A 22384-nucleotide genomic window follows, 5' to 3' on the forward strand; every position below is an offset into this window, starting at 1 on the left:
TGGTGCAGGACTGGGCAGTGTTTTGTTCTGTTGTGCGTGGGGTTGCTGTGGGTCAGAAACGACTCAATGGAACCCAACAACAACAGCATGATGAGCAAATATGCATAATAAATTTGAAAAATACCTCGGAGAAATATAAACCTAAATACACAACTAAGTATGAAGCCACTGAAATGCTACTGACAGGCTTCTCCACTAAGTTCCAGACTCTTAAAATATTAACATTGAATTCTAGTTTGTTTTGCTGAGAATAGTCCTTGTTCACTCTTTTTGGCCCTGACGTGATTATTAATAATGCTCCTTTTTATTCTCTAATGTGTTCTGGTTATGTGAATTATAGATAAACAGTCACCTTAGATCTAGCAACCTTTGAAAAAACAGTTAATTCCTGTCTTACACAAGTTGTTCCAGAAAACAGAGGAAGTGTAATAGCTGCCTGATTTTAGGAGGTTAGTGTTATCTTGATTTCAAGAACAATAAAAAACAGAAAATAATAGGCCATATTGCCTCTGTATGTGTTGTTGTGTGCCGTCAGGTTAGTTTCAAACTTGTGGTGACCCTAGGTACAGCGAAGTGAAACACTGCCCAGTCCTGTGCCATCCTCACATCCTCTGTATGTGTATGCCAAAATCTCAAATAAAACTAGAAAACCCAGTCTAATAGCGTGTTAGGAAGAGAAGGGAATTTACTGAACATATGAAAGATCTTATGTCAAAATCTTCGGGCAAATGGTATATGTATTCATGAATCTTTAGGCACCTTCCCTTTAAATTGGAAAGAAAATAAGGATTCTTGCTAATATTGCAAATATTTGTCATATCAGTGGAGAGCCTGGCCAATGCTGTTAGAAAAAATAAGAAATAAGTGCAAGCACTGAAAGGAGATATAACTGTCATGAATATTATAAATGTTATTAGAAATATTATAAATGTTATCAATATTATAGGTGTTATCAAAGACCAATAGAAAGAATATAGATCTCAAAAATTTAATATTCAATAAAGGTGGCAACACAAATTAAAAAAACAAAAAAAAAAAGGACGGCCAGAATCTCCTTAGAAGCAAGGATGGCAAGATTTTGTCTCATGTACTTTGGACATGTTATTAGGAAGGACCAATCCTTGGAGAAGGACATCATGCTTGGTAAAGTAGAGCATCAGCAAAAAAGAGGAAGATCCTAAATGAGATGGACTGACACAGTGGCTGCAACAACAGGCTCAAACATAACAAGGATTGTGAGGATGGCGCAGGACTTGGCAGTGTTTCGCTCTGTTGTACATAGGGTTGCTATGAGTAGGAACCGATTTGACAGCACCTAACAACAAGAACAACAATGTGAACATTAAAGGATATTTTAACCAACTGCTCAGAAGTGATTGAAGGGGTGTGTAGCAGAGAGTTAACGTCAGAGGTCTGAGCCTGCTATCTTTAGAAAGGCCTGCTTGTAAGATTGGCCCTTATGGTATCTGGGAACTTGACTACTAAACAGCTCCCTACACTGATCTAGAACATGCCCTAAATGATAAAGTGACTCACTGTGCCTAAACACTTGTGCAAACGATGTGGTTTACGTTGAACACCTGCCTTCATTCTGGAATTTTGGTAGTTGCTAGGCAGAGTGCCTATATGACCAGCCTTCAATAAAAACGTTGGGCACTGAGTGCCTAATGAGCTCCCCTGGTGAATATTTCACATGTGTTGTCACAATTCAGTGCTGGAGGAAGTAAGTGCATCCTGTGTGACCCCACGGCGAGAGGATTCATGGAAGCTTGCACTTGGTTTCTTCTGGACTTTGTCCCATAAGCCTTTTTCCCTTGCTAATTTTCTCTATATGTTTTCACTGTAATAAATCTTAGCTCTGAGTAGCACCAAATAATGAGTCCTGTGAGTTATCCTAGCAAATCAGTGAACCTGCTCAATTCATTGCAGGTTCAGAATGCAGCTGCTGAAACCAAACTGCCTGCGTTTGAATCCCAGCCCTGCTACATACTTGCTTTGTGATCTTGGGCAAGTTACGTAACCTCTCTGTGTCTTAGTTTCCTCATCTGAAAAATGGGGATAATAACAGTCACCTTTCACATAGGGGTACTCGGAGTATCAAGTGAAGTATTATGTAAAAAGTGCTTAGTTCAGTGCCTGGCACACAGGAAGCACTGTAGTTATTACATTTCTGATCATGCAGGCCACCCCCTGCCTACAATACCCCTGACATAACAGGCTACTCATATCACAACCTCACAACGTATTCACCATTCCTCCACCCCCACCCCCATAGTACTGAGGCAGAGCATGTTCCTTTCTCCCTCACTACTCAGATCCTTCCAATGCTTGGCACATGTATTAAGGATGGCTTGGGATTGGAACTTTGCCTAATTCTATCTTTAGACACCCTGATTCTTGTAAGAATTAACATACACACATTGTGGGAGATTATTATCCTCAAGGTACCATCCTTTCTCCAACTATGAGTCACTCAGTTTTCCAAGACTGTCCCAGGTTTTAGGTTAAGTGGGGTCTACCCAGGAGGTGGCATGTAGTCTAGGGGCACAATTTGCATTTATACGATTTTTGAATATGTATTTCTTCCTTGAATTTATCTGTAAACCAGAAAAGAATTTCCCCAAATGACTGGAGATTGCTGTATCTATTAAGAAGGTGAGACTCTCAACACAGACTACGTTTATATTATCAGATTAGACTTGAAGACATTTAACCACTAGTCCTTTCTTCCTCTCCCCCTAACTCCTTTCGTCTCACACAGCTTATCAAGTCTCTTGGAACTGCACTTCCTCACTTGAGGATTAAGGGACAAAGCTAAATAAAGAAGCACACTCACCCCGGCTCTCAAGGCTGTTGTTCAGACGCCGTTCGGCTGTTTCCAAGAGTTGTTTGCAGGTTTTCCAGAGCTGGCACCGAGTGCAAGCTAGGTCAAAGGCAGCCATGGCAGGGGGACTGAGGTCTTCCAGAACTTCCTTCAGGGGATCAGTGGGCTCCACCAGAGTGCTGCTTATCCAAAAGTCCTCTTGGAGTGTGGGGATGGAGTCTCCAGAGGTGCTGAGTAGCTTGTCGGTCACATCAGATATGGAATAAAATACCATGCCTAGAAACCCAGCAGTGGAATAAAAAGCAAGGGGTTAAAATGATTCTAACTACTTTTATTATGAAAAATGGTTATTTTTAAAATGTTTGCAGTTCCTCTCCACAGAATATGTCCTGTAGCATCATTAAAGCCCACTCTTACAGCATCAAAACAATAGAATGGAAAGGGAGACCAAGAGAAACTTAAGATGGTCAAGATGAATGAGGGTTCTAATGGGATCCAAAAGCAGGTTGAGAAAGAAAGACATGGACCTGAGTGTGCTAATCAAAAAGATCTCTAAAATAAATTGCTAAAAAGGCAAAGCAGTTAACTGTATTTGTAGTAAGAGCCCATTTATAACAAAAACAAAAAGATGTGCACATATTCTCTAGACTAGGCAAAGTAAATTTCCAGGGGAATATATCAGAAGCAATGTGTGACGGTAAACTTGACACATAGAGCCTAGAAAAGTAAGAGATGGGAAAATGCGGGGCCAGATTACACTGCCAGACGTAATGAAAGGATGAGAATGACTTTGTTGCAGAACAGCCAGGATTGGGAATTGAGACCTGTGACTCTCACCCCATACATATGAACACACAACTTCTTTACGGAAAAGTAGAATAATACGCTTTATCTCTGAATAACTGTATGGGAAGGATATAAAATCCTAACCATTTCCTGAAGCCCAGTATAGTGCCCACCACAACACAGGTTGAAATAGCATTCATGTTCCTCAGTTAAGTCACACAGGACAAGCTCAGTGGAGTTACTCAAGTGGCAGGTATGTGAACAGCATGGTCAAGGAGGGTGAGCGCAGCTAGAAAACTACTAAGAACGTGCCAGGATTCCTCTTCTTCAGAATAGGTGTCCTGCTTTGGATGTCTGCTTACTTTCATGGTAAGCCTATGATTTAGGAGGTTTCTCTCCTCATACCCTCTCCCCCAGCTACCTCACCACCTACAGTGGCAGCAGGAAAGCCTGACCTGCTGCCGCAGCACTGCCAATGGCCTGTAGAGTTGAGCGGCTACTGCCCGTTCTCCAAATGGTGCCGGTACCCCCATCTGAGTTCTGGTTTTCAATCTCGTGCTCTACTCGGGCCAGCTCCTGGATCACCTCTTGGTAGCGCTCCATGAATATCAGTTCTCCTGAGCTGGGCGAGGACTTCAGGTTGAACGTGAACACCACCTGTCATGGGAGAGAGCCAGGAGTGTGGGTTGGCCTGTGGTGTGCCCAGTGAGTTGGGGAAATCGCTATGAGTCGGAATTGACTCAATGATAACAGGTTCTAGAGGTGTGAGATCTTGCCAATCATTAGACTATGGTCCTAAGACATCTGTTTGTAGGGAATGGAGAGCACCGAATGTTAGAAGAACAGATTAAATACAAAAGAAATCATAAAAGCCAGTAAAAAAAACTACCAAAGGCTCAGTAGAAAATAGGCAAAAGATGTGGACAATTTAAAAGAAGAAATACATATGACTAATACATATACTTGGTGGCGCAATGGTTAAGTTTTCAGCTGCTAACTGAAAGGTTAAAGGTTCAAACCCACCAACTGCTCCATGGCAGCCAAGACCTAGGGATTTGCTCCTGTAAAGATTACAGCCTAACAAACCCTATGGGACAGTTCTACTTTGTCATATAGGGTCCTTATGGGTCAGAATCGAATCAACGGCACACAACAATACATACATATATGAAAAATTGTTTTCCCTCACCAGTAATCCAAGGAATTTAAGTAACATTAATACCATTTTGTATCTATCACAGTAACAAAGCATAAAAATTAAATCTCAGGGAACGGTGGTAGAATTAACTGCTACAACCTATTTTGAAAATCAATTTGACAATCCATAAAGCTTTAAAAATGTTTATATCCTTTGATCCAGTCATTTTATGAGAAACTTTCTTAAGGAAATAATTCAAAAGGTTTAATGCTTAAAGGTGATCATCTTGGCACTATTTATTACAAGGCTGAAAGAATCTAAATGTTCAGTAACAAGGGAATGGTTAGGGCAGCTACTTGATCAAATTATTGTAAGGTCACTAAAATCAAAGTTACAAGGCTAATGCTTGTAGTATAATGTAAAAAAGGAAGGATATAAAGTGTTAAATTCAGAATAATCTTAGATATATGAGTCATATATAGTTTGGAAAAAGATTGACAAAAAATAAGTTGTTATGTGCCGTCAAGTCGATTCTGACTCATAGCGACCCTACAGGACAGAGTAGAACTGCTTCATATATGGTTTCCAAGGCTATAATCTTTATGTGAGCAGATCGCCAGGTCTTTTCTCCTGCAGAGCCGCTGGTGGGTTTAAACCACTGATCTTTTGATTAGCAACCAAGTGCTTAACCACTGCACCACCAGGGCTCCTTGACCAAAAATATACGACATCATTAATATCGGCTGTTCCAGATGACAGGGTTAAAAGTAATTTTATTTCCTTGTTTACGTATTTTGTTATTTTCTTATAATATGCACAACTTATTCTAAAACCAAGTTAAAAAAGGAAGCTTTTATTAAAAACGACAACAAACCAAGGCCCAAGGAGGTGAAGAGGAGTGGAGAATATTTAGGAGTAAGCATCGGAGGACTCTTTGCCTACTTCCTCTGGATTTGGACGTAGGAAAGGCTGGCAAGGGTCCTATCTTCCCAGAGGATCACAATTATCATTATTATTAAAGTACAGGATTTAAAATGACCAGAGGAAGTTAAGGAAAAATTATCTCATCACCTAGATTTCACCTAGATTTATTCCTCAAAAAATTCATAGGAAAGAAAAATCCTGACCCACATGCTAAGGGACCAGCATGTGTCATAACACGTACCAAGAGAGTTGTAAACATAGAAATAATAGGCTTCTATGCTATTAAATTTAAGCAATTGAAGATTCTTGTATTTCTCAGAGTTTTTACATAATCCTCTTCACATTCCCATGAGGTAGGAAAATCAGGTATCACATTTAGCTGCAATTCGAAAAGGAGGATATTGAAGCTTAGAGTGGGTAAGAGTCTTTCTGATTTCTATTCCAGTGCTGTTTTTCCTATAAAACAAACAAACAACTAAAGGTGTTATGATGGAGTCAATTCTCACTCATAGCAACCCTACAGGTCAGAGTAGAACTGCCCCATAGGGTTTCCAAGGAGCGGATGGTGGATTTGAACTGCTGACCTTTTGGTTAGCAGCTGAGCTGTTAACCACTGCACCACCAGGGCTCCATTTTTTTTCCCTATACAACATGAATATTCTAGTTTGCTGGCTCCCAATAATTTTTGTATACTGAACTGACATTCTATTTATTATTGAAAATTGCACCATGATTTTTAACCACATAAAAATACAAGTATTCAGAGAAAGAGTAGGAAGAAAGAGACAAAAATATTTTAGTTTCTTTTAAAGTGGTAAGATTGTGGCTGAATATTTTCTTTTATCTTGTTAAAACATTGTTTTATGTTAAGAAAACAAACAAATTCAACATCTTGAATCTCCTCCAGGCTGGGTCTCTAAATCCACAGTGCTAAGGATTGGGTCACATATGGAAACTCCCTCCTGCTTCTCCTGCTAGGATGTTGCCACCCAAGTGCTCCTGAGTAGCACGGGTTGCCAATGCATCTTAGCTTCACCTGAGGCCTACTGGGCAACAGCTAGCTAGGGGCTGATTTACCATTCTTTACCATGACAAGGTTCAGCCTAAGCTCCCTCATACTCTCAGTTCCCAACACCTCAACACAAATGCTCCCCTCACCTGATGGGCTTCTGCAAAGTTCCCCCGGAGGATGCAGGATGCCAGCAGTGACTCGGGTGGGGAGAACATCATGGGGATGAGTGAACTCTGAGGTTGGGGCTGCAACCGGCCATCCAGCTCTTTCCACCCAGATACAGTGCTCAGACTCCCCTCTGTTGGGACACAAGAATGTGGGAGGCCAGGGAGGCAATAAGAATTGAGGAAAAACTATCCCCTGTCACCTCCCACCAAACTCTTATCTCATCAAAGTTCTTCTTTAAAAGGTCTGTAAACAGGTCTTTATGTTTTCCTCAAGTGAAGGGGCAAACCAAAGCTATCCTCTTTGAATATAAAACTCTGAGTACCAACAACCTTCCTTGGGCATTCACCTCTGATTCTCTCTGCTGAGGGGTAACTCAATTGATGTGAAAGAGCCATTTCCCTTTTTCCAGCTGAAATCTGCTAGGCCATCTGCAGAATCAACCAACCGTCTTAAACACAGAATGAACTGCTCAGTCCTGGTTTTTACATCATGGTGTATGGCAACTCTTTGTGAAGGCAAAGCTGCTTAAAGTTGGCAGCTGGTTGGAACCCTCATACCTGATGTACTTGTGCTCAGTTCACTACTTGTACTTTCCAGGGATGGGTTGGAACCTCTGTCTTGGCCATCTAGAGGTATTAAAAAGAAGAGAGAAAATGAATCAGTGTAGAAAGTGCAAAGCTGGCTTGAAAGCCAAGGTCTAGGTAGTTTGAGAGTGAGAGAACCATGGTAACCGCTACACTTGCTGCTCCTCCTGCAGCAACATGGAAGTTCCTATAAATCACAGGTGAAGGGTGGGCTTGGTGTGGCCCAAGTGCTCATTCAAGTAGAAGCCTATACCAGTGGTTACCAATCTGTGGGTGTCGGAGTCCCAGGGCTTTCAAGTTACTTCTAGGGGTCAGCGACCCCCATCTGCTCACTAAGCACTGTCAGTATTCTGAAAAAATAACAGCACATCTATTATGACTAGAAAGTAGTAGGGTGTAAAGGAGGGTCACAAACTTTTCTGACATAGAAAAAGGTGTCCTCATACATGAAAAGGTAGGGAATCAAAGTATAAGGCTTGGTCCACCAAAGACCACAGTATTTAAAGCCCGGAAAGAAATGCTTCTCCCTAACACCTGCTCTCCTGGAGTCCTGGGTTTGCGAATGGTGACTTGCTATCCCTTAGTGTGGTCATTTGAGGGCTAGATCAGCCTGTGGAAAGGAGTCCCTTGCTCACTGTGTTTCCTCATAGCCCTCCGCTGTTTGGTGAACTGAGCCCATCTGCAGTATCTTTTAGAAGGAATGGACATCTGTAGGAAAGAGATGATGAACAACACTTTCTTGGGCTGTATGGTCAAGTGGATGCAAACTATGCCTTTTGACCCAAACCAATTAATTTAGCAGCTTAAGAGCCTCAGCAACTCAGCCTTGATGTTTTTCCGAGTTTTTCTCATGACATCCACCACCCTACCCAGTATGCTTGCCTTTCTTGTTGCAACTCAGCTACATCCTACTCATTCTTCTACACTAAGGTCACAAGTCAACTCCTCCATGAAGTCTGTTCCCCTGACTTTTGTAGGACACACTGATCGCTCTTTTTTTTTTTTCAGTTTTGCTCATCATTGTACCTTCAGCACCAATCACAGTGCCTGACACATACTTACACTCAATAACTGTGTGTCCAATGAATAATTAAATATTCCAATTAGTTAACTAATCAATAATTATGATGTCTTGGGTTCCTTTTGGCTTTAATATTATATTATATGCATTAATCCCATTAGATTACCTGTCCTTTGAGGCAGTTTTCCCTTCTATTTGCACTAAACATATTACGTCCAAGATTCAAAGTGTTTCGTTTGGTACTGAGCTCTCCTTTTAAGAAATTTCTTCTGTTTTTCAGGCAACGCTTCCATTCAGTTTAATTTTTTTTTTTTTTGGCTGGTTTTTATTTTTTTTATTGTACTTTAGATGAAGGTTTACAGAACAAATAGTTTCTCGTTAAACAGTACACGTATTGTTTTATGACATTGGTTAACAACCCCAGGACATGTCAACACTCTCCCTTCTTGACCTTGGGTTCCCTATTACCAGCTTTCCTGTCCCCTCCTGCCTTTTAGTCCTTGTCCCTGGGCTGTTGTGCCCCATTAGTCTGGTTCTGTTTTATAAGGCTGTTTAATCTTTGGGTGAACCTGGGAAGTGAATTCATTACTGAGCTAAAAGGGTGTCCAGGGGCCATACCCTTGGGGTTTCTCCAGTCTGTGTCAGGCCAGTCAGTTTAATTTTTTTACGTATGCTGTCTATGCAGTAAATTTTGAATTCTTTGAAGGCGAGGGCCTGATTTACACCTCATTCATCTCATTCAAGATACCTACTACTGTTAAGCACATAGGAACCCCTTATTAATTCCTATGTTAATTAATAAGTAATTCCTTATTAATTGTGGCTTTTGATGTTTGCCTTTTAGCTATTTAAAAGGCAGGCATCAAAAGCTATAATGGAAATTTCACTACCTACACATTTAATACTTCTGTGTAATACTCTTGTATTTAACCACTCTAAGAAAAGCTTGTGAACAGAGTCAAAAAACAAAAAAGAAGAAAAAAAAACTTGTAGCACATAAGGTAAAAATATTTTCCTTAATATATAAAGAGCATCTTAAAATTCAAAAAGAAAGATGAAATGAAAAGAAAAATTGACCTTGAACATGAACGGATGCTCAGAAAAATATTAATGGCAAATAAATACATGAAAAGACAATTTCAATCAACCTAAACAAAAAAAAAAGTATTAAAGCAATAACATACCATTTTTCATCTAATAGTATTGGCAAAGATTTTTAAAAATCTGATACTACTCATTGTTGATGAATGTAGGTGCAAATAGGCACTCCTACACAGTTGGTGGGAATATAAATTATTCATTCGTTTTTAGGCAACTCGGTAACGTCTATGTTTTATGTCCACATACCTTCGACTTAACAATTTTACTACTAGAAACATGTCCTACAGATGTACTCACATGAGTATTCACAGATGTGTACAAGGCTGTTTACTATAGCATTGTTATGATAGGAAAAAACCTGGAGACAACTTAAACGTCCATATAAACAGGGTATATATGACAATGGAACAGCAAGTAGCCTTTAAAATGATCAGTGAGAAAAGTAAATTCTCAATGCATAGTATGATATATCTATACATATTAAAGGCTATAACTGAAAAAAGCAAGTTGAAGTTCTCGGTACATATAGTAAAACGCATCTATATGTGTGAAAGGATATATATGTTTATTGTATTGCATGAAAAATTTCTGGGAGGATATATAAGAAACTATTAACAGGGGTTACCTTGGGGAGCAAGACTAGAATAATCTTACATCGCTTTTGTTCGCTTGTTTTGACCATGTGGTTTATGTTAAAAAAAAATTAGACATCTGACAATATACCACTTGCCTGGTGCATGGAAACAAGATGAGAGGAGAGAGCTCTTCAGCTTATCTGCCCGGCTCCTTCTTGTCCGACGACCCTGGCGGAGACTGGGGTGCTGTGTGGCAATGGGTTGGTATCTTCGGGAGGGTGTCAGATGCCCCTCTGAAACAGTAAACCCAATGGGGTCATATAGGAGAGTGACAGACTTTTATTTGACCCTTCTCCTGATAGACCCTTCTTCCAGGTAGAAAGGGGAAGCCTTGGACTGGGCTCTGAGGCATGGAGCAATAGCCTTGTATTCTGATACTGGCTGCTATGATGTGCCCTCAGTTATGGGGTGACTCCCATGCACTCCTCGCTTTCTCCCACATTTGTGGTGGGATCTGTTCCCTCCCCACTGTCTGGACCCACCAGCTGTGAGGATGATGCTCCCTCTCTCACCTGAGCCCTGGTTGCTTGTTACCACCTTGTATCTCCACTGGGCCTCAGAGAGAACCTTGGAAAATCGATGCAGGCGGCTCTGCAGCCCATCTCTGCTTCCTGAGCAGCTCTGGCCTTCTAGCAGCTTTGGCTTCTCAGGTGGGTTGTGGCTGCTGATCTCATCCAGCTGCTCCTGGAGAAGCCTGAGGAAGGCCCCCGTTGCAAATTCATCAGCCAGGAATCCACTGATGCCAATGGTAAAGTGCTTCAGGTCCAAAAAGCTGTGCCCATGGGGCCCTGGGTAACTGTCTTTTGGCTCTGCCTTCAGACAGCCTGGAAGTGTATAAGCAAGGCTTCTGGGAACTCCCAGAAAACCCTGTTCTGATTTCCTCTCGGGCTGAGATGTGTGCTGAGAGCTCTCTGACGGGGACCTCAAGCCCAAGGGGCCGTTCCCCTCAACGTCATCATCCTCAGCATAGTCCTCAGGTAGGTGAGGCTCTGGATGAAGATCAGCAGAGGTGATAAGGAGCAACGAGAAGATGTTTTCCAGGAGTTCCAGGCACAAAGAGTCAGGGATACTGCACAGATACTGTTGACATCTGGCCAGGTATGTTGAGAAGAGATTTGAAGCACCTAAAGAAGTATGTATAAGAGGCCAGAGAAAGAAAAGTGAGAGAATGCAAACATTAGAAACATTACTTGCCAGACTCAAACATTCACGCAACTTTAACCCATTTATATTTTATAATAACTAAGGCTACTGGGGTTACAGTCAGAAGAATAAGAGATTTGTAGCCCAGGGACTGTTCAGCCATGTCTCTTCGCAGAAGAGTTTCGCTACCTTAACTAAAAGTACATGGAGCCCTAGTGGCGCAGTGGTTAAAGTGATGAACTGCTAACCAAAAGCTTGGCCGTTTGACACCACCAGCGGCTCCGTGGGAGAAAGATGTGGCAGTCTGCTCCGTAGAGATTAACAGCCTCGGAAACCCTAAGGAGTCACTATGAGTTGGAATTGACTTGATGGCAGTGGGTTTTAACTAAAAAGTACAACTGACTGAACATTCATTATTTTGTCTCAACTTGTTTAATATTACATTACTCCTCATCTGTGACAAGTACTCCATATTTCAGTTCCTGGAATAAAGGTAGCATGGAGACTCTTTGCTCCTCAATTCTATTTTCACTCATTGATACTCTAAAGCATATCACTGGCTACCTAGATGTCTTTAGAAATACTAGGTGAGAGATGACCATGCTCAGAGGTGAAGGTCTATTTCAAAGACAGAAGGGAGAGAGAACTGACCACGAGTCACAGAAGACAAGTTATGGAATTACAAGTTATAAAAAAAAATGAGAGAAGACAGGACATTAGGTTGGTATTTTTCACACTGTGGGCTGGAACGCACGAAATTGATTTAATAAAATGGAATAGAACAGAAAAGTAATCAAGAGTATGCTCCATTTGGAAAGGGAAGTACTGTTTCCTAAAATTTAGTTTCAGTTTATAGATAACATATGTAGATCACACACACACACACACACACACACACACACACACACACAACCAAAACCAAACCAAACCAGTTGCCATTGAGTTGATTCTGATTCATAGTGACCCTATAGGACAGAGCAGAACTGTCCCGTAGAGTTTCCAAGGAGCTGCTGGTGGATTCAAAGAGCTGACCTTTTGGTTAGCAGCCGAGCTCTTAACCACTGCGCCACTAGTGTTCCCATATATACACATATACTCATATAGTATGTAGGTGAAGCTGTAGAGTGATGTGAAATATTTTTCTTATTGTATTAAAAAAAAAAAAGCATTTAGAAAATACTGTACTAGATGACCAAACTCCATTAGAACTGAAGCAAATCACTTGCTTTCTCTATATCTCTTTGGTTCACAGAGGCTGGTAAATGGGATGAAATTATTCCTGGGCATAATAAAATCAAGCCTGCCCTGAATCCTGGTGGGAAAGGGTTATCACACTAAGCACTCACCCGGATAGGTTGTTACCAGCGAGCTCATAGCAGGGAGGGGTAGAAGAGCTGTACCTGGGGAGGAGAGCAAGTCGTTCACTGGCTCAGCGGCCGAGGCCAGGTCCTTAGAGGGACCCTCTCTGCAGTCCTGGCACTGGGAGTGCTGGTGCGAACTCACGCAGAGGGCATAGATGGCATACTTCATGGCACAGAACCCCTGGTAGAGTGTTAAGTTCTGACACTGGCCCAGGTGGTCAGGGAATGGGGCATCAGCTGAACCTGAATTGCAGAGAGAAGCAGGCAGAGTTTCAGAGATGATTCTTCCAGGCATCGGCTGCAAATATAGCTGAAGCAAAGAGATGCTACTCTTGTGGGGGCGCTAAGTGTTCTCACCCTTTCTCATCTGTCAGTTTGATATGCTTCCCTACCAGGCTTCTCCTGCAGTGAACATCAACTTTTAGTTCCCTCCATTTCTTTTCCCCCTCGCCTCTACAAGTCTATTCAACATAGGCCCCACAGCCATTCAACAAGTTATTTCCTGATTGTGAGTTTAACTTTACCAGAGAATTTGGCCTTTGTCCTTGGTTCCTAAGAGATACTCTCTAAAACCTTGGGATTTACCCAGTGATTGAAGTGTCTTTGATGAGGTTTCCAGACCAAGCCTGAGGATTTATGCTAATGAGGTAGTTCAGGTGGGAGATGGCCAGGACAGAAAGACCACCAGTGATGTCAGCAGAGTTCAGGAATGAGAGGGATGGGGGATATAATTCAATCAACCTTTGACTGCAATGAGGATGGAATAAAGACTCTGGGCATGGAAGTTCCATGAGATTCCCGGTTGGTGAAAGATGTAACACACGTAGGAAAGTAGCACACTCCTTTTTGGGATATGAAAGCTTCATGTGGGGAAGCTTCCGTATTCCAAAAAGTCTAGGGAACCCTCCCAGATTTCACTATATGCAGCTTTCATTTGTATCCTTTTTGATACAATAAAACTAATAATAATGATATCACTGTGAGTTGTTCTAATGAATTATGAAACTCAAGGGAGCAATGGGAGTCAGCAGGTCAGAAGTGAGGGGGGCCGGACACTGCTAAGCTTATGGCTGATATCCTGAGGGAGTAGAGGGAACCCCCGAATTTGTAGTCAGCAGGTGAGAAGTGAGGGTGCTTGGGGGATTCCCAAGCTTATGGCTGGCATCTGAAGTCTCGAGCAGACTTAGCAGTCTGGATGACTGTGCTTTTAACTTGTGAGCTCTTACCTAGCTCCAGGGGTTAGAGTCAGCTGGTATCAGAATAGAAGTGGCAGAGAAGTGAAAAGCAGAATTTGATTTTTCTACTTGCTTATATTCCTTAAAATACATTTCTTTCATTTTTAAAAAATTAAAACTCAAAGTAAACGTTTAGTCTACCTAGTACCAGATTATCCAAAAGGCAAAAGCTTAAAATGTGTTTAGACAAGTAACAATGGCACAAAGATTAAATATTTGATATTTTTAAGAAAGCACTAAATCAGACATCGTGGGAAAAACCACAGACTCTGTTGAAATTCTTTATACTTCTTTTATAATTTAGAAATTCTCTTTCTGTAATTTTGAATTTTAGTGGGAAGGGAGGGCACCATCATCTTTGTAGTGCACAGGTTTTCTAAAGATCTTAATCTGGCCCTAATTCTTTCCATAACAAAAGCACTACCTGCTCATCAAAGAAAAAAGCACTAAATGTAGTAAAGCAAAAAGTAGAAAAAAAAAAAATCACCCATAATTCAACCAGCTAAACCCAACCACTGTTAGATTCTGGTTTATCCCTTTCCATAGTTTTCTGTGTTTGTGTGTGTTTAACTTGAATGTAATGACATTTATACACAATTTAATTTTTCTATTTCTTAAAAATCTTAAAGTACAAACTTGATTATGTGTCTTTATAAACTAAATTTCTGATGGCTGCGTATCATTCCACTGAATAAACACCCTGTTGCTTACTGAACCAAATCCCCTATTGCAAGGCAATGGAGTAGCTAGAGATGCTTTGCTATTATCATGTTGTAATGAACCTGTTTATGCATAAGACTTTCAGGAAGCTCAGTCTTGCCAGGGTCAAGGCAGTAAGCAGAACAAGATCAATACTGTTCTATGCCCCTGACCTCTATGGCTTTACTGCCCAGGGCCAAGACTTGCAAGCACTTGCAAGACCCCGAGAGCACATGCTTCCTTTAATTTTGCACCCTAGCTGCCTCTCTTGCTTCCCTCTAGTCCCAGCTCTACAACTGTCCCTCTTCGCCTTTTAAAATCTCAGGTTCTAAATTGTGTCCTGGTGGGTCAACAGGGGTCATATTTAAAATTCTTCTTTGGAGGGCTTTGGTACTTGTAGCTAGAGTTCCAGCTCCTGTAAGAAGGCTGCTAAACAAGCTGCCTATCTTTCCAGAAAAAAATATGGAGTTTAATTACACTGGCTTTCCAATTAGTGGTAGGTCCTTTTTAAAAGTAAATCAAAGCAACACCCAGGCTGGGAAGCCCCTGCTGCCATGTGAGAAAGTTTGTTTCTCTCAAAGGCAACCGTTTCTGGCCTGTGTGGCAGGTTGTAACTACACTATGATAACAATTGTTGAGAGCAAAAAGAAAAAGCCTACTAATTTGAAGTAAAGAACTGAAGTTAAAACAAGGCTTTGTTGTTGTTTCAGGCAAGTCTTTCTTTTAAACCCCTTTATTTGTTCAATAGAGTATGAAGAGATGTGGAGGTGGGGAGAAGGTCCAAAATGTGAAGCATGGAGAGACTCAATAAGAATTTCCATAAACACTGACAGCGACAATGCTGTGAATGCAGGAGGCAGTTCCTAACTGTTTAATTGGAAACAGTGTAAGTTAGTGGTTCCTCAGATGGTTCCATGAGGACAGTGAGGGGTAATTGTGTCCATGGGATTTCCTACAACTCACCAAGAAAGAAGAGAAATGCTCCTACATTCCGTAATCTGATTGGGGCCAACAGCGCCAACTCAGAGGACAACTAGTGGACTACCGTCATGATATGTTCCAGAAATCACATCTAGATAAATCCTACGTTGTAAGAAACAACGGCAAGATTGTTTTAAGAGCGAATCCTGTCCAAGTCACTCCATCGCCAACTCACCATGCTCTTGCTGGGGATCCTTGGCGGGCACCTTCTGTAAGAGCTTGAGAACATCTTCCTCCCTGAGGGCTGGAAGGTTTGTGAGGTGATGGAGAGAGTAGAGCACTGAGTGGCTGTCTCCACCGTGTAAATGACACAAGAGATCTCTCTTTGGTATGGGGTTGCTGAAAGGGAAAGTTGGGAGGATGGACAGGAAGGTGGTTTATATAATTGCACTGAGAAACCAATCTCTATTCCTTCTTGTTCTTTTAGTCTGGTCCAGGACAGCATAGATTTCACTTCCCCAAATACTAAATTTTCATTGGTCTGGCATGGAGCATGACATTTATTTACCCTAAAAGAAGTATATCCATTAACTTAGCTCTACTTGTCTAGAAAGGGCCTTTCTGGTGAGCAGGGTCAAGAAAGCACCTGTAGATTAAGCTTCCTAATGTCTACAGTCTTTCTAGCTTTGAGCTAACAGAATCTTCTCTGGTTTTACTTTAAGTAAGGGACCCTCACAACTTCCTCCTCTGTCTACTCTACTTTAGGAAGTGCTGGTGAGGTGAGTGAGGAACAAAATAAGAACCCAGATCTAAGGCTAGTTTTCAGGGAAACTCAGGGCCTGGTACACTTCTCAATAAGCATTTGTTGACTGAAAAGTGTGATCCAGTATAACATAGGCTAAGAAGGTGGCGTAGTGGTTAAGAGCTACGGCTGCTAACCAAAAGGCTGGCAGTTCCAATCCACCAGGTGCTCTTGGGAAATCCTATGGAGTTCTATTCTGTGTTACAGGGTCGCTATGAGTTGGAATCCACTCGACGGCAATGGATGTGGTTTGGTTTTTGTGAAGAATGTGGACTCCATTTACTAGCTGTGTCACTTTGGGCAAGTTATTTAACATCCCTGGGCTTCAGTTGCCCCACCTTCAAGATGAGGATAACACTGGTATCTACCCCACAGGATTACTGTGAGGTTTCAGTGAAATCATCCATGTAAAGGGCTTAGAGCAATGCCTGGCATATAGTAAGGGCTCAGGAAATGTGAGCTATTGTTCTTTGTTAGCATTGTCATCCTTCAGGATGCTCCTCTGGTTATAACCTTATGGCTACGGTGACAACAATCATTCCTTGTATTTGTTTCCTAGTTTAACAGCTAGAATAATTATTAGCTGCTGGTCAACATTGTCAACCTAAAACATTTATGTAAAGATGTCTTGAAATGGCCACACATGGGGAGTGTAAGTTCAAACACACCCAAAGGCAAAAGGGAGCTGGATGCACAGAGCCTTACCTGCTCTGCTGTACACACCACTCCAGGACCTCTAGGTGAGCCCACAACCCATCACAGGCATCCCTGAGGAGCTTACTGCAGCCTTGATCCTGTGTTGACAGAGGAGAAGAAACAGATGCTGACTCAGGCACCTGGGGTCAGAAACTGTGACCGACTTCAGGACCTTGTCTTCCGCGTAAGCCCAAAGCCCCACAGCACTCCTTTCTAGAGGAGCCCAGGCTGAAGAGTGAGAGTTACCTGGGTGCTGTGGAGTGTCTGCAGCAGCCTCTTAGCCGACTCTAGGCTCTGGCAGTGTGTCCAGCCCAGAAGCACGAGCAGTCGACTAAGGGGCCTGAATTCTCTGTCTAGCAGGCAGCCAAGGGTTGGGAAGTCTTCCTCTTTCAACAGTGTTAGTGCTGTCACCTGCAAGCCAAAAGCAGTTGCTATAGGCAGTTATGTAGACTAGAAAGAATGAGTTCTATCTTGTTGCTCACTGGGGTAAAAAGCTCTTCAGTACAGCAGGGAGGTTTCTGACAATCACAAAAGTGGCCCATTGAGTAAAATAAATGTTCATGAAAACACTAGCGTGTAAGCTCCTTGAAAGCAGGGACTGACTTCTGCTGAAACCCCAGCTCCTAGCACAGTGCATGTAACATAAGATGAGATTAGTAAGTACCCATTGAACTAAACTGAAGCTCAATTGTAATCTGGAAGGAAAAGGTTAGATTAAATTCCCCTTTCAGCTAGGCAGCATATTGCTGCCATTGTCTTTGCTCCCTCACACCCTCCAGAAAGCTTATACATTTTCAACATTTTAATTCCTGCCAAAGGATCCACATACAATGACTATAATTCTAACTATGAATTATACTGGTTCTCAGAGTCTTCCTTCTCCAGGGAGTGTGGGATGGGCAGAATCAAGTGACTCACCACTGATTAGATGTCTTTGGGTTGGATAAGTGGGTGGGATAGAAATGAGAACATGAAAAAGCCTGGCGAGAACCCCTGGGTACTTCTGTGAGAGGGAATAACAAAGCTTGTCTTACCAGTATCTGCTCTAGGAAGTGCTTGTTGTTGCTCAGGCAGTAGAAATAGGCCACTTTCCAAGCTTGGGCTGGGTCAGGATTGGAGAACAGAGCTAGCATCGACCGCTCAGGATCCAGATGATCCAGTGAGACTGAAAACCAAACCAGGCGGGGTTACTGGTAAACCAGGAGCTCTTCTTTCCTAAGCTATAACCCATTTAAAAAATCAACTCATGTGAGCTTGTGCTTTTAAAAACTTAAACGAGGTTTTCTACACTTCTATCTTAAAGACTATTTGCTTCACTTAGTGGCTTCTGGAAAGCTCTTGCCTGCTATTGCTATTACCTTAACTTTTTTCCCTATCACCACCATCTCTGCACAAATGGTTAAGCGCTTGACTACTAATGAAAGGTTGGCAGTTTGAACACACCCAAAGGCACCTAGGAAGACAGGCCTGATGATCTGTTTCTGAAAAGTCACAGCTTTGAAAACCCTATGGAACAGTTCTACTCTGTTCACATAGGATCACCACGAATCAGAATCGATTCATTGGCAACTATCAACAACCATCTTAGATTATAAAATCTGTGCTTTTACAAAAGAACACTTTACCCATTTTTGCTTAGTCTCTTCTATTAGATTTTTTTTGCACAATGTGGAGGGTATGGGCCCAGAGAAACTTCAGAGAGGTTGGGCATATTAGAATTACCAAATGATAGATCCCTGTTATGGATTGAATTGTGTGCCTCCAAAACATGTATTGGAATCCTAACCCCTATACCTGTGCATGTAATCCTATTTGGAAATAGGGTTTTCTCTTTTATGTTAATGAGGTATATCAATGTAGGATGTGTCCTAAGTCTAATCCTTTCTGAGTAATAAAAAGAGCAGATTAGACACAGAAGCACACATTGGGGAAGACAGATGACACGTGAAGATCACCAAGGACCTGAAGGCTACAGAAGCTGAAAGACAAGGATCTTCCCCTAAAGTCAACAGAGAGAGCCTTCCCCTATAGTCAGTGCCCTGAATTTGAAATTCTAGCCTCCTAAACTGTGAGAAAATAAACTTCTGTTCTTTAAAGCCACCACTTGTGGTATTTCTGTTATAGTAGCACCAGGAAACAAAGACAACCTCTAAACCCAAGGAGAAGCAGAAAGGGAACGCACCTTTTCCCGAGGATGTGGCCCTCAGTGGCTTTTCTGTGGCCTTTTCTGCATAGGTATGGCTGTACAGGGATAGCAGGCCTCGTCCAGCCTTGTGCAGCAGACAGCCGAGCAGCCGCTCCTCCTGCAAGGGGTTCCCCTCGGTCCCACAGGCCTCCAGCAGTTCCTCACACAGGAGGCGCAACTCAACCCCGAGGGGCTCTGCGGGGCAACATAGAGTCCGCAGGGCCCCATAGATGGCATCTGCTACTCCAGGGGGCCCAGCATCAGGGCCCTGCAAAGCCTTCAGTGCCTTCTGAATGAGGTCCACCAGTGCCTTCTGCAAAGGCCAGCCACAGAGGCCGGTGCCATCATCCTCCCTGAGCAGGAGCTCCAGCATGGCCTGTGCTGGCTGAGGAGCCTGCCTCAGAAGATCCCAGAGCACAGAGACAGCTTCTGAGCTGAGCCGAGTAGGCCAGCCCTCCCACTTCCTATTTCCATCAGGCACAGGGTCTACTGAGTCTTGTGCGAACACCTCGTATAGCTCCTAAAGAGAGGATGAAGAGAAGGATGGTGGTGAGCATGTCTAGAATGTTATCACTTGCATGCCTTAATGCTTTCCTCTTTTTTAGCCTACATATATAATAGTGAAATCCTGGTGGCGTACTAGTTAAGAGCTATGGCTGCGAACCAAAAGGTTGGCAGTTCGAATCCACCAGGCACTTCCTGGAAACTCTGGGGCAGTTCTACTCTGTCCCATAGGGTTGCTATGAGTCAGAATCAACTCAACGGCAATAGGTTTGGTTTGGTTTATATAACAGCAGCAGTTGCAAATACTTTTGTAGTATTTACTCTGTGCTAGACACTGTTCTAAGCTCTTTACACAGAAAAATTCAGTGAATCATTACAATAACCTTAAGAGAAAGACACTATTATTATCCCCAATTTACAACTGAGAAAACTGAGGCAAAGAGAGATTAACTCAATTGCCCAAGGCCTCTAGGCTCAAGCTAGTCCCACTCCAGTGCCTCCAAAATGTACATTGTAGATCTAAATCAGGATATACAAACTCATAGACCAGGCAGGTAATCAATGGGCATAAGACATTACGCCCATCTAAGGGAATCTGAATTCAATTTTTTTTAAAACATTGCGTACCAGCTTTTAACTTCTGATCTAAATTAGAGGTTAGCCATGCTTTAGGATCTAGCTCATTTCTAATCTTTCCTTAAGACCTTTCCCAACACCTCCAACACACACAACTCTCCCTCTTTCCTGAGCTTCTAAAGTACTTAAAATTCATACCCTACCGTTTAGTACCTAATTATCTTATGCATATATTAGCACTTCCTCCCCACCTAGACTGTAAGCTGTTAAGGGCATAAATCTCTAAGCCTATATTTGGTTTGCAGGGTAGGGGCAAAGGGAGGAAACGGGATAGGGAAGTAGGTTATATACCACACTTTACCACTGTGCCTACAGACGGTGCTCAGGAATCCCTCTTCACTAACTGTCTCAGAGACGGATCACAAGACCATGCTTCCCTGACCTAATACAAGTGATAGTTCCTATCTTATCCTACCATAAATATGTCTTTCATCAACGGGTGGCAGGGTCATAAAGAAAATAAGTATTGAACCTCAGAGCATACCTCAGGCACTTAAGTAGTAACTGGATATATGCCATATGGATATAGTAAAGACTTAGTTTGAATCTACCCCAGAAGATTGCTATGAGAATTAAGTATAGCACCTCCTCTCCTGTTACAGAAGAGGCATTCAGCAAACATTAGTTCCTTTCTCCTTTCACATTCCCTTCCATCTATTGGTGAAAAATTCAAATGCCTAGTTTAAACACAGTTGTGTATTCCTTCTACATGAAAAGGAAAACAAAAACCAAAAAAACTTTAATCCCTAACTACACTTAGTACTTTCGGACAACCTACTTCTAAGAATTTCAAAATCAGATAAACTTACCCTAAGTCTAAACTCCCCTCAGAAGGGCCTCTATCTAGCTCGGTCTTGCCTGAGAACAAAGTGCATTTAACAACTTTAGGACCTGACTCTGCTGGGCCCCTGGAAGCTGAGCTCATTGAGTGACTGTAACCCTGGGCAGACATCTCCAGGGGCCTCTCTCACCTTGAGGATGTCCTCTGGAATGTCACCTTGTAGGTCTTCTGACAATAAAAGAAACTCAAGCTTTCTACGGAAAACAGCCGGGAGTAATTTCTAGAAGAATCATAAGGAGAGAGTACAGAGATTAGGCATATGCTTTAGTTAATAAATTTTAAGTAAATATTTCTCTCCAGTTAGTCTTATTTTTGCTATTTCTCAATTACAAAGTACTCTTAACTACTAAATTCCTGGATATAGTTTTAGGTACTTTTTGTTATAAACAATAACAGCTAAACTTGGACCCATCTCTCTCTTGAATACTGACATTTAAAGTTCACACGGATCAGCCACAAACTCCAAGATTTACTCATTCCACATGACTTTTTCTGTTACTGAATACGATCCCCCTTTGGTCCAAACCCCTGTTTTCATTATTTATTATTCTTTGCATATCAGTTGGAAAAGAAAACTAAGGAGAAGGGATCTCATGTTTATTCAACTCTTAATATGTGCCAAGTACTGTGCACCCTATTTTCACTTTTTTTAATCATATCTAATTTCTTGGCGTTGCATGGTGGCACAAATGGTTAAGCGCTTGAAGACTAGCCAAAAGGTTGGCAGTTTGAACACACCAAGAGGTGCCTTGGAAGACAGGCCTGGAACTCTGCTTCCGAAAGGTCACAGCCTTGAAAACCCTATGGAGCAGTTCTACTGTACATACATGGGTTTGCCACGAGTTGAAATCAACTAGATAGCAACTAACAACAACCATAATCTTCAAATTAAACAAACTTTGTGGCATAGGTGTATATTTTTTAAAATTCATCTTTACTAAGGGTTAAAAACCAAAGGTGTCACTTTAACGACTAAGGTGCGCCTGACCCAAGCCATGGTGTTTTCAGTTGCCTCATATGCATGCAAAAGCTGCACAATAAATAAGGAAAACCAAAGAAGAATTGATGCTTTTGAATTATGGTGTTGGTGAAGAATACCAAATATACCGTGGACTGCCAGAAGAACGAACAAATCTGTCTTGGAAGAAGTACAGCCAGAATGCTCCTT

The 22384-nt window shown here is 42.0% G+C and overlaps 1 protein-coding gene across 1 annotated transcript in view; it reads right to left on the reverse strand.

The window, feature by feature from the left end:
• Positions 1 to 22384, reverse strand: part of ZFYVE26 (zinc finger FYVE-type containing 26) — an 88982-nt gene that overhangs the window by 59462 nt on the left and 7136 nt on the right. Inside the window, exons 4-16 of the mRNA XM_023726312.1 lie at positions 21347 to 21436; positions 19233 to 19755; positions 18085 to 18215; positions 17297 to 17461; positions 17060 to 17148; positions 15788 to 15951; positions 12737 to 12940; positions 10706 to 11317; positions 10322 to 10426; positions 7410 to 7478; positions 6831 to 6982; positions 4066 to 4267; positions 2837 to 3100 (exon numbers count right to left, since the gene is read on the reverse strand). Of these exons, the coding sequence (XP_023582080.1) occupies positions 2837 to 3100; positions 4066 to 4267; positions 6831 to 6982; positions 7410 to 7478; positions 10322 to 10426; positions 10706 to 11317; positions 12737 to 12940; positions 15788 to 15951; positions 17060 to 17148; positions 17297 to 17461; positions 18085 to 18215; positions 19233 to 19755; positions 21347 to 21436 (2770 nt within the window). The remainder of the gene's footprint in view (positions 1 to 2836; positions 3101 to 4065; positions 4268 to 6830; positions 6983 to 7409; positions 7479 to 10321; positions 10427 to 10705; positions 11318 to 12736; positions 12941 to 15787; positions 15952 to 17059; positions 17149 to 17296; positions 17462 to 18084; positions 18216 to 19232; positions 19756 to 21346; positions 21437 to 22384) is intronic.

This window comes from Trichechus manatus, unplaced genomic scaffold (genome assembly GCF_000243295.1).
Source record: "Trichechus manatus latirostris isolate Lorelei unplaced genomic scaffold, TriManLat1.0 scaffold00010, whole genome shotgun sequence".
Lineage (NCBI taxonomy): Eukaryota > Metazoa > Chordata > Mammalia > Sirenia > Trichechidae > Trichechus > Trichechus manatus.